This window comes from Vanellus vanellus (assembly GCF_965231255.1).
Source record: "Vanellus vanellus genome assembly, chromosome: 2".
Taxonomy (NCBI): Eukaryota; Metazoa; Chordata; class Aves; order Charadriiformes; family Charadriidae; genus Vanellus; species Vanellus vanellus.
In genome coordinates this window covers 132,469,200-132,481,885 of record NC_138906.1, presented here as the reverse complement: position 1 = coordinate 132,481,885, position 12,686 = coordinate 132,469,200, and the positions used below count along the sequence as shown (strand labels likewise).

At 36.3% G+C, this 12,686-nt stretch overlaps 1 protein-coding gene across 1 annotated transcript in view; it reads left to right on the top strand.

Moving 5' to 3' along the window:
• Positions 1-12,686, top strand: part of ARFGEF1 (ARF guanine nucleotide exchange factor 1) — a 101,460-nt gene that overhangs the window by 48,653 nt on the left and 40,121 nt on the right. Inside the window, exons 6-13 of the mRNA XM_082479984.1 lie at positions 832-1,108; positions 1,702-1,815; positions 2,464-2,636; positions 3,746-3,879; positions 7,290-7,524; positions 11,899-11,998; positions 12,117-12,256; positions 12,361-12,469. Of these exons, the coding sequence (XP_082336110.1) occupies positions 832-1,108; positions 1,702-1,815; positions 2,464-2,636; positions 3,746-3,879; positions 7,290-7,524; positions 11,899-11,998; positions 12,117-12,256; positions 12,361-12,469 (1,282 nt within the window). The remainder of the gene's footprint in view (positions 1-831; positions 1,109-1,701; positions 1,816-2,463; positions 2,637-3,745; positions 3,880-7,289; positions 7,525-11,898; positions 11,999-12,116; positions 12,257-12,360; positions 12,470-12,686) is intronic.

The window sequence follows — 12,686 nt, the reverse complement described above, 5'->3', positions numbered from 1 at the left end:
GTCCAGTCAATTTGATATGTTTTTATTATTTTTTTTTTTTAGTCTTTCCCTTACTACAACGTGTTTGTAGGCTAACAGAAGACTCATAAGTTCTCCAATGTATTTCACAGTATCACAGTATGCTAGGGATTGGAAGGGACCTCAAAAGATCATCTAGTCCAATCCCCCTGTCGGAGCAGGAACACCTAGATGAGGTTGCACAGGAAGGCGTCCAGGCGAGTTTTGAATGTCTCCAGAGAAGGAGACTCCACAACCTCCCTGGGCAGCCTGTTCCAGTGCTCTGTCACCCTCACTGAGAAGAAGTTTCTTCTCAAATTTAAGTGGAACCTCTTGTGTTCCAGCTTGAATCCATTACCCCTTGTCCTATCATTGGTTGCTACTGAGAAGAGCCTGGCTCCATCCTCATGACATTCCCCCTTTATATATTTATAAACGCTAATAAGATCACCAAAATCTGCCTTGATGTTTCTTCATGCAGTTCTTGTATATTGTCACATCTTTTGGCTGAACTTCCTTAAAGGGCAGGCAGACAACTCTTGGTCTATACTATGTGTAGTTCAGTTATCCCCCTCTTCCACAGTGAAGGTATGGTTAATGTAATGTGTATAGTTGGGAAACAGCCCTCTTGCAAAGGTTTATCCCATGATATTAAAAATATTTATAATACACAGAATGCATTTTCTTAAACTGTTCTGTTACAGCTTTATGAAGGCACTGTGTAAGCAGAGACAATAGACATTTCATGTTTATAAAATAATGTATACGATATGTATACAACTCATTGTTTTGTTTTGATAGTGAAATTCTTGTGTGATTGGAATGTTTTTGTAGCTTCAGGAAGCCAAACAGATGGAAAAGGAAAGACACAGGCAGCAGCAGCAGCATCTACAGCAGTCTCCAGTAAGTCATCATGAGCCTGAGTCACCTCAATTGAGACATATTCCGACACAGACTGATCAGCTGTCCAAAGAACATGAGAGAGAGCTCGACCACAGCACAAATGATGTTGACAAGAGCCTTCAAGAAGATATAGAGGCAGAAAATGGATCTGATATTTCTAGTGCTGAAAATGAACAGACAGAAGCCGACCAAGCCACAGCAGCAGAAAGTAATCAGTGTGTATTTCTGTTTCATGGAGGGAGGGAGGAGGTCTGTAAAAAGAAAGGCTTGAGGATTGTCTTTTTTCCCCTCTCGCAAATCTGGAGTCAGGCATATATTTTCAAATAGATGACAATGAAAAATGCCTGTTGTCCTTGTTACGACTGTTAAAACTTTATTACGAATATCCTACATCTTGCACTCTGTTGTAGTCACTGTAGCAAAGATTCCTCTTTGTGCCTATGTAATATTGTGAAAGTTTTTGAGTAAGTTTCAGTGTTTCAGTAAGTTCTCAGTGTTTAATGTAGGTGAAAATAAAAATTGATGTATTTGATTATGTTGGCATAGGCTTAATTACCATTTACAGGTTAAACACAAATGCTTATGTTCTGCAAAAACTAGTTTCAAAGCATCCAAACGTGTTTTTCTTTAATATATACTCTCCTATTGATAGATTGAATTTTTAAATAATTGTAATTGTATTTTTTAATATTTTAATTTTTTAATAATTGAAATTGAATTTTTAAATAGTAAATGCAAGTAAAATGGCTCCTTAATTTCTGAGTTTCTCTTTAATATTTGTGTTTGGTTTTCTTTTTAAAGATCTTTCTAAAGCTGATGGAGGAACATATGATGGTGAAAGCAATGAGTGTGAAGAGAAGGCGCAAGAAATTGTTGAAAGTATTGTGCAGGAAATGGTGAACATAGTAGTTGGAGGTATTAATATCTGTCTAGCCAATAGTGACTGCAGTCTGAATGTTGACATTAAGAATTATTTTAACACATTTGAATATTTAACTAAAATATGTCATTATTTAAATAACACTTGCATGCTGAAGAAAACACTTTCGGTTGTCTGACCTTAGCTATGCATTATTTAACAGTAAAGCGGACAAGATTTCATGCATTAATTTACACTCTGTACACTGGAGACCAGTGTTCTTTTTAAAATACAAACTCTTGTTTCTTTGTTGTTTTTTTTTTTCCTGTTTGGTTTCCACATAAACTCTTCCCAAATGGGCCCTTCTCTGTAGCAGCAGTGTAGCGCTACATTTTTCAGTTTGTTGGAAAGCGTATATTAAATCAGTGACTTCCCCCCCAATACTTCTTGAAAACTCGGTAGAATGGTGAACCTGGCAATGTAAAGCTATAAGTAATTTTTTTATTGTAATTTTCATTAGTGGGAATTAAGAATATTTGAATTTTTCTTTTAGTTCCATAATACCATATAAATTCTGCATTAAGCTCCTCCTTATGATACTTTGCTTATGATTGTTTTAATATTTAAACGTTAGATTTAAAAGCTCTTTTTAATTTGTATTCTTATGTAACATTTGTTTATATTTTTTACATCTTTTCTGATAGATGTGGAAGGGACTGCTGAGAGTGCAGGTGGTGATGGCACAATTGTAACATTAGAGGATGGCAGTGACAGTGAAAACATTCAGGCAAATGGAATTCCAGGGACTCCAATTTCTGTTGCTTATACACCATCTTTACCGGATGACAGATTATCTGTCTCTTCCAATGATACTCAGGTACAGGCAGTTATAAATTAGGAATTACTGAAAAAAGTAACGTTTAAGTGTTCCCAAACACTTGCGCAGAGAGTGTTTAATGTAATTCCATAAAATAAGTTACTCAGATGAATTTCAATTATTAAGTCATGTTCTAAGCATTCTTGTATTTTAATGCACTATTTAAATTAATTTTTTCTAAGTAAATTTTGCATGTGTGTGTTTTTTATCTTAGCATATTTTTAGCTGCCCCATAGAGTATTAGAGAACTCAGTTCCCTGGTTTTGAAGTGCTCCTGAGAAACTATAAAACTAGCATTCGATATACATAGTGAAGAATATAGCCAATTATAGACATACTTGTATGATTTCAGTGTCCTCTTTTCAAAGGATAAATAGAAATTTCAAGCCTATAGCATGACAGTACTGTGGTGATTTCAGATAAAAAGTTTCATGTCTGAGAGAATTTGGTTTTCATTATCAAAATGATGTGAAAATATACTCCCTCTGTTGTACTGGATATCAGCATGTGTGCACTATCAACTGACTGGATATCTGCTGTCAAAGTGTACTAAGTAATTACGTTTGGGAATAACAGATTTTTAAGCTTAAAAAGCTACAGTCACATATACTGTACAAGTAGAAGATTAACATTAAACATGTTGCTTATATAAGCAGAATCGCAAGAACTTAGTAATAGGGGTGATGTTGTACCATAGAAATTTTACTAAATGTATCTTGCCACAGATACGTAACTACTCACATTCTATTAAAATGTCAAGTTTGGTGGTTGTTGTTTTTTGTTTTGTTTTGTTTTAAACTAGTTATCTACTGAAAATGTCTGAAGGCAATTCACTGCAAGTTACCTTACTTAAACTTGACCTACCTAATTTCATGACAGTCTTCAATTAATTCTGACTTTTTACTGAGATGGCAATTTTTTTTTAGTGAGTTTGTTCATTTTAACTGGACTGCAGAATATTTTGTTTTGTTTTAGTCTTGAGACGGTAAAGCTATAGTGAATTGGTTATATTTGTATAATATGTTAACTTCTTGTTGCTAGGAGGTGGGGATTTCCCTACACACCCTGCTAATGCAAAATGGAATACTGAAATATGTTAACTTCTTTAGGAATCTGGAAATTCTTCAGGACCTACCCCTGGTGCTAAGTTTTCCCACATTTTACAAAAGGATGCCTTCCTTGTATTCAGGTCACTGTGTAAACTCTCCATGAAGCCCCTGTCAGATGGACCGCCAGATCCAAAGTAAGTAGAATTGAGAGGTAAAATAAAAATAAATTATTTAAATATTTTTAGAGTCCTCGGTTATTGAGAAACTAATGGTATGGTGAAAAGAACCTAGAAATTTTGAAAAGGTACTTTTATGTTTTAATGCATCTTTTGTATGTTAAATGACAGCAACTGCTGCTACCCATCTACCTGTTTAGACATTTCTAAACAATGCCGATGCTTCCTTTAAGTACATCATATTCTTCCTAATTGTTCTTCATAACGTTTTTCAGGAGGGTTTCTAAAGAAGGTCTTCAGGTATTTTTGGTCTCACCTAATGTTGCTCTGCTTTTCAGTGATACCTAGGTTCGTAACCGTTGCTCTTTGCCCAACAATTTCTTACATCTCTTGCATATTGGATATCCAGTACACATACCCAAAAAATCTACTTCGTCTTAATATAAGCTACTCACTTTGAGCTGATACTGGTTATGATAAATTCATGATACAGTGTTTCATTCTTTTGCTCAGGTTGGACAGCCTCCTTAATCAGAACACAAATGTTTTGAAAACAAAGGTTTTATTTGACTGTTTTGGAAATCTTGTCCTGTGACTGAAGATATACCGTGTTTTCAATTTGACTTAGAGAACTGCTCATTGCAAACAAAAAAAAAATTGTCCTCTAGATGGGTTCCAGTATAAGTTAGTTGTGAGCGTTGGCAAAGAGCTTTGCTTTTCTGATCTTGGGCAGAATTTTTATGCATCTTGTTTTGCACATTAGGAACAATCAGTAATAATTTTCTAAGAGGAACGCTTTTTTGTTGCTAAGATATTAAAACTGTAGTATGACTTCTGATCACAGAGGCCCGGTATTCTTCAAAATAAAATGAGCTTCACTGTGCCAAGGTCTAAGTTTTAAAGCAGATAACGTTAAGACAGTTTAATTTAATCAATTGTATGTGTCGTGGTTTTGAGAAGCTGAAAAAAAAATATATGATGCAGTAGAAAGGGCTTTGAAGTGTTGGTCTAGAATGACTTTCAAGTTGTTATCTGGTGATGCACTACGGAAAGTCAGGACATTAATGAACGAAGACAGAGGCTAGAGGTTTTTCCTCACTATTTATGAGAATTTGTCTTCCAGGAAATGCCATGAAAACCCTTTGAGTTTAGTCAGTTCTCTGAGACTAAGACTGTCCATTTATTGAAGGCTTTAATGGATTAAGTCCCTCTGGAAGAGCAGCAATCAATAGCTGTTGAGGCACTTGGAGCATCTCATCCATGGAGTCCTCGACGTTCATATTGGAACTGATTAAACTCTTCATATAGAACAAATTGGAGGAAGAGGCATTTAAGGCAACAAGAGTTAGCTGCAAAGGCATTTGAAGGCATCCTGTGTTTGGAGAAGTGCCTAGAATTTATTGGTGGTTCTGAGGCATTGATGGCTTTTTGAAATATTACAAATGTAATTGGAAGAGGAGGCGTAGAATATCTACAGCATTTTAAAAATGTCTTATTTGCTTCTTTAAAAATCTTCTTTCTGGTGAAATTAGCTATGAAGTCTTTAATGAAAATATTTTTAAATTTTAAGTAACTGCACATGGAGCTTTAGCCTGAGATCAAGGTTATGCGTCCTGGGAACCTGCTTAATGTCTTTATCTCCTTTTTCCCTGGAATATAATAAGATGGGGGAGAAACGTCTTGAAGGTTCACTTACTAGATTTTAGTCCTTAAACTTGTTTTAAATTAAGTAGGCTTTACACATCATCCAGAATTGGTAAGGCCAGCAAGTTAGGACTTCAGTTATGAACTGACACTTGCTGGAAATGGGCAATATTAAATATTTTATTTATTATTGAAATTCTCTTAATATTTAAATTCTTACGTTTCAAAGCAAAGTATGGTCTGGGCATGTACTGTCTGCACACTTGATAGAACGTGATGCAAAAATCAAGCCTTTTCCATCAAAGCAGGTTGTTATGTTAGGTTCCATACAGCTGCGCAGTGTCCAGGGTCAGGCATTTTCTTGAAGAACTCCTACAGAGAGCTGTTCTGAGCTACTTTGACCTGCAGCCTGTTGGGAGGAATGGGAGGAACAAGTTCCTCCCTCAGTTTGACTGGCTATGTTTTGCTTCTCAAAAGTGTCTTCAGACAAAAAAGTCTAATCTTGGGATTATATTCTATGAGTTTGAAATGTTTGCAGATTGATTCCTTCCTCCCCCCTTCCGCTTTGAGTTTATTTGCCACATACTTGTTATTAATTTGCATTTTTTGTTTTGGCTGGACTGAAATTACTTTTCTTCCATTAAGCTTGTATTTTTGCATTATACAGCAAATATCCAACTAGTGTGTGTGTCAGGTGTGGACTTGAAGCGCTCCTTACCGTGTCTGGGCTGTATTATATGAAAAATTTCCTGTCATTGTTCCTTATGTTTCATAACTGTCCTGTCAGTGGGTGGTTGTTCAGTGAAAGCTGTGGACTGTCTTCTTGGGAAAGCCATTCGTGTCTATACCTGCTCTTCAGAAGAGCTATAGTCTTTTTTGAGATCACAAGTGGGAAGGAGTATCAGGAGTCTGAGGGGAGAATGCTTTCACCCAGAATGCTGTTTAAATTGCATTATATTTTCATAGATGCAGATTTCCTTTTATACTTTGTGTGTGTGTGGTTTGGGGGTTTTTTGGCTTTTTTTTTTTTTTTTTTTTTTCCTTGAAGCATAAATAGTACCACTGTTCTGACATGAATTCTAGCTTACTTCACTCTGGAAGAAGCGCGATATTACTGTGGAGCACTCGACAACACTGCAGTTGCCTGACTTCACTATTGCCATGCTTAAAATAGGCATGTTATGTATCTTAGCTGCTCTTGGAGTGGGATGGGGCCAGTGACTGATAAACAATATAAAGTACTGTATTTGAGAAGAGAGAGTTCAGTGTTGGGAGGAAGTAGGTGAGGCAGTACAGCTGTAGTCTTTCTTTATGGTTCTTCAGCTTTCTTTCCATGTTGGTGGAATTAGAAGAGGAGGAGGAATCTCCACCTGTTGGTAGTCAGGGTTCTGTAGATGGGCTGGATATTTTAGATAGGATCTTCCAAAACTCCATTAAAAGGAGAGAATGCTCCCTTCATCCTTGTGCTAAGATGGGCAGCATTGCCTACTGTTGCTGCTGTTCTGCAGTGCTGTGCTGCAGAGGAGAGATTGGCTCAATAGTAGTGGAGAGAAACAGTAACTGGAAAAGGTTGTTCTTGCCCACCTTCTTGGCTAAAGAATGATCACTTCCACAAAAAGGGTCAACATCTTTTTATGACTTTTTCTACACCAGGTTAGGCCAAATTTGAGTTTTGCATGAACATTCCACATACAAAATCGTTGTGGTGTGTATTGACTTTTCAAGAGAATATTTTATTTTTTATGACTTACACTGAGCTAATATGCTGTGTTGTTTTATTCTAGATCTCATGAACTGCGATCAAAGATTCTTTCATTGCAGTTGCTTCTGTCCATTCTGCAAAATGCAGGACCTGTCTTCAGGACAAATGAGATGTTTATTAATGCTATTAAGCAGTACCTTTGTGTTGCACTGTCGAAAAATGGAGTCTCATCAGTTCCAGAGGTTTTTGAACTTTCACTTTCCATATTTCTTACCCTCCTCTCAAACTTTAAGACTCATCTAAAGATGCAGATCGAGGTACGTTACATGAATTTCTAATTTAACAGGGGGTGGGGTGGGTGTTAAATAAACATTTGTTTATATTTGTATGTAGCTCGGTCTTGCTTAGATAAATTTGTTTTTCTTTCTGAATCTCAGCATTTGCATAAGACTTGCCAGATCTTCCCTTGCGTAGAAGCTCTTTTTTCACCTAGCGGCAACGGACTTGCTTGCAACAATGTCCTTGAAACCCCCTTCAAATAAAATAGCAGCATTTCCTTTGGAATAGTTACGGATTAAATAAGATTCGCACTGTAACATCAGGAGTAATGTGACACTTGTAGTGTGAAGTTGTTTGGTGAAGTGGAAGGTTATGGGAAAACTTTTGTAGGGCTGTTTAAAAGATTTCCATCATATTTTAAGTAGAACATGAAATGAAGTATCTAATAAAGAAATAGGCCATTTCATCACTTAATATACATTAAAAGAAGTTTTACAGTGCAAAACATACTTTGATTTACTCTGTGATTGAGGTGAATTTTTACAGTCATAACTTATTATGCCTATACACACTACTATTACTATATGAGTTAGTTTCCTTTATTTAAAAGCAGAGTTTTGTGTTGGCTGTGTCATGGTATTTATTGTAGAATGATGCTGAAACTCCTAAAAGAGTAGATTTGGGGATAAGCTCAATCAACCAATGTTCAATAATGTGATTATGAAGTTTTAGCTCTGCACTACATAGTACAAATTAAGGAAATGAGTACACATACTGAAAGACTATGTAATGTATGATTTTTCAAAGGAATTTAAGAACAAAAATTAATGACTTGAAGCGCACTGTGGATTCTCTTTGAGATCACTTGAACAGATTTCATTCTTTAGGAAAGTCCCAGCTATTTGATTATTGTTGCCACTTCCCTTTAGGACTACATACATATATATGTCCTGAATAAGATAAACTTGTTTCCTCAGGTCTCAAAAGGTGTATGCACAATGTAACTCCTTGGGCCCTAAGTAGAGCTAAGTCCATATTCCTAGCAAAAAGAATTATCTGAGTCCTGACAAACTTTGTGAATTTTCTCGCAGGATGGATCTATCCTAAGTCATAGGAGAAAGGAAGACGTATGTAGGGGCTTTGTTCTTGACTTCTATTCTTGTGCCATACAGTATGAGCAGCTTCTTGGAACAATTGTGTCCCATGTGTTAAAGATCTTAATCCATGGTGAATAAAGTAGTAGTATGAGCAGTGCATCCGTACTGTTCATTTTGGTGATTTTACGTTTTGGGAGTCGATGTGAATACTGAAACCTACAGATTGCCCCATAAGTGTGGAGGTTAAGTACTTGAAAAGATGCTGAGAAATGTTGATAACGTTGCTGTTATAAGGACCTTGAATTCACGGCTTTCTTCATCTATGGATGTCATTGTGTAAGTTGATATGTTGTGGCAGCTTTGGAGGAAGAACTTCATTTTGCCAGTACCGTGCAGAGCAGGCATTGTGCTCTGATCACTTACCAGGTTATTTTGATGCCTTTTAGGGGAAGAAACAGTAGGATTTCCAGTATTTCCTTGAGCATAGCTTGGGTAGAAATACAGGTTTGGTGATTGATTGAATGTGCCTTGAAAATATGATGCATTTTGAAGACTTTCAAGACAAACTGTGTGTGCTCAACAAGACTTTAGTGCATGTGGAGTGTTCAGAACATCAGACAGACTGGGCTGAGCTGCTCTTCAGTCACACAGCCTGCTTCCCAGAAAGTGTTGGACTCGCTATGTGTTCACAGAGCTTACAAGTCAGCATGTAGGTGGTAAATGCATAGCAATCCGACTTCCCTGACAGAAATTTGATGAGCTTCCATCGCTGCCATCCTTTCCGCAGATTCCAAACAGAAAATGAAGACATATCCGAGGAAAACTGGATATAGGATATCTTACGCTATTGTAGCAGGTCCTAGAATAAGCTAAATTAGGACCATCACCACATAGCAGGGGCTACATTTCCTCCTCACAAACATGAAAGCCAAAAGCTTGATGCTGCCAAAGTATCTATCTACTATAAAGTACAAGGGACAGCAATTTCTAGAAACTTATTCTTTTTCCTGGTTATGAGCTAAGAATTCTTCTTTCAGCTGCTGATCCTAAAGGTTATTCAGAAGATGTGGGTAGACAAGTAGATAACTTCGCATTCGGTTTGTGTCTTGGAGCTGTAAGGAGAGCCATATGCTATGATTTAGAATATGCAAAATCTATATATTTTGGGATTGAGGCTGCATTCTTCATCTGTGTAAGAAATTTTGGGCATATTTTAAAATAATAGTTTGAGATTCTGTTGAAAGTGACCCTCACTTGGTCCTTTGACTTAAACATTCAGCTAACACTGCCCCCTGACAGGTAAAGTAGTTTGAGTTGTACCTTAATTCTGTTGTAACTGTATTTCTAAATGTGTCAGTGAATATATTTGTAGCAAATCAAGCCCAGATATCAGGGGATTTGGGGTGTCATTTAGCTATACTTACCATTACCACCCTTTCATAACTGTGAATAAGCTATTTTAAAACTCTTTATTTTCAGTTGACCAAACTGAATAATTAACTCTTTTCTGGTTTACTTTTCTGATATGTTAGGAATAAAGTCTCAACTCTGACTGACCTGAATTGCAATAAGTAACATAGCGATAGATCGCATTTTTAAAATCTGAAATGCAAATTATCGGTACAGTTTTGAGAAGTTGTTCATTCCAAGATATTCTTGTTGTATCCAAAGTTGGCACCAGAAGCAAGAAGTCAGCTCTGTCTCAGAAGTATAGAGATATAGTGTCTTCGTAGTATGCAGACCTTCCAGCTAATTTCCCTTCTAGCTTAGATTTGGGGGTAATTTTGAATTTTTTTCTCTGCTCCACCAGTGACTTCTTTTTTTAAATTCTCAGCCAGAAAAGAAAAACATTTTCCTGATTCCAGAGAGTATATAACATTACCTTTTTTCAGTAAAAAAAAAAAATAAATCAGAAAACAGCAAATATGTAACTAAGGATTGCTTATAGCGTGACCTTTATTAAAATTGTATGTCTTTCTCTTTGGATTACATAAAGTTGTGGCTAAAATCAGTCTAGTACTCTTGAGTATATTTAAGCGTTTGAAAGTCTTTGATCTATTATGTGTTGAACTCCTTATATTTCGTAGGGTTGCTTTCCTTATTGAGACGTGTAACTGGAATTACACTGTGTGCCGCTTTTTCTCTAAAGAGGCCAATAAAATGTTAGTGCATTTTGTTTGAGGAAATAGCTTACCATAAAAGTTGCTTAAAAGTCAGTGTTGCTGTTTTTCCCTGAATGTGTGACTTCAGTGAAATTAGTCTTATGCTTATCTCTACCTGGCTAATAGCATAAAAATCTCTGTAGAAATTCTGTGGTATAAGGGAATATCTAATATTAAAAACAAGGGTAGTTATGTATTTGGATATTTGCGTCCTGCTATCAGAGAAGAGGAGCTTGACAGCTTGAGACTCTCGGCAACGTTCTAGAAAAAACATATATTGGTGGATTTTGATAGCCACAACTGGCTATGAAGAGGTGAGCTCTCAGAAGTGCAGGACAGTGATGTAATGCTGTGTAGGATGATGATGTGATGCAATGTAGCAGTTCGCATTTTAAGTTCATACACTGTTACAGCAGTTGCTAAGGGAAGAATGCCCTAGCTGCTAAGCGTGCTCAGCTGAAATAGCCTGTAATACTAATGGATCTGGTAAGGAACTAATAAAGAGGGGATAAAATAGTCTCTGTTCCAAACAAAAGTATCTGTACTAAAGCGATTTCAGGGAAAACTAATATCTCTTTCAGGGAGGAGTAACTTTCCTATTAATGGACCTACTGCATTTTTTTATGCTGTTCCTGACCAGTACCCTTCTTCCAATAATCTAATATCATAGAGTGATTCTTTTGCGTCAAGACGTTTCCCTTCTAATGAAGTTCTGATACTTTAAATTGGCATAAGTGGCTGTTTGTTATGTTTGTGCCATAATATCATCGTCTTGTAGAGAAAATAATTTGTGGTGATTTGTCTCCTTTCAAAATCCCAAATGAACTCTTGACAGCAGCTTAGACTTCTTGCTAGGCTAAATTATCCTTCAGGACTTCACATCATTCCCGGTTCTTCTGTTTTCGAGTGATCAGAATATCAACCAAATTTTTCAGCTGGACAAAACTTCAGAAGTACATTAGGAATTTGAATTATTACTTATTCGAACGTATCGAGCATAAGTTGCACTTCACTCTTTCTTTTTTTTTTTCTTATCTCCTGTACCTCTAAAGTGTTGCTTTCAGAATTATGTCAGAATATTGGCCATCAAAGTTAGTGACTGTGTTTGTAATAGATGTTATTTTTTTCTTCCTCTTCCTGGAATATTTGTTAGGTTTTCTTCAAAGAAATTTTCCTGTATATCTTGGAAACTTCTACTAGCTCATTTGATCATAAATGGATGGTTATACAAACGCTGACAAGGATATGTGCAGGTATTAAGGACCATTTAGTTCTAGTTTTTATATTTTTATGCTAAAGAACAAAACTACTTGCCTTTCATCAAATGACCTAGTTTTTCTTCCAAGTTTGACAATATTACTTTGTTTATAGATGCCCAGAGCGTGGTGGACATCTACGTGAACTATGATTGTGATTTAAATGCAGCAAATATATTTGAAAGGCTGGTTAATGACCTATCAAAGATTGCTCAAGGAAGGGGTAGCCAAGAACTTGGCATGTCCAATGTTCAGGTAAAAGTTCCACCAAACTTTATGAACTTTCATGTTTCTTGGCATGATAGGTTAAGACTAAGCTCTCCATTCAACTAATGTATTGCTTTTGAAATCTTTTCTAGGAATTAAGTTTGAGAAAAAAAGGGTTGGAATGCTTAGTATCGATCTTGAAGTGCATGGTGGAGTGGAGTAAGGATCAATATGTAAATCCCAATTCTCAGACAACACTTGGTAAGACATGTGATGTTTTTCTTCTGAGTATAGTCAAGAGGTGCTGCAGGAATTTAGTGTGTTTCCACTATTTTGATACTGTTAGTGTCCAGATTGATAAAACCTCTTGCATTAAAAAAAGAGAGAATAAACTTTTTTTTCTTTGGTAGAAGTATTGGCGAGTTTGGATTGGTGTTATTTGAACAAGTTGTCTAAGTTGCCTTTTCTTAATTGTATG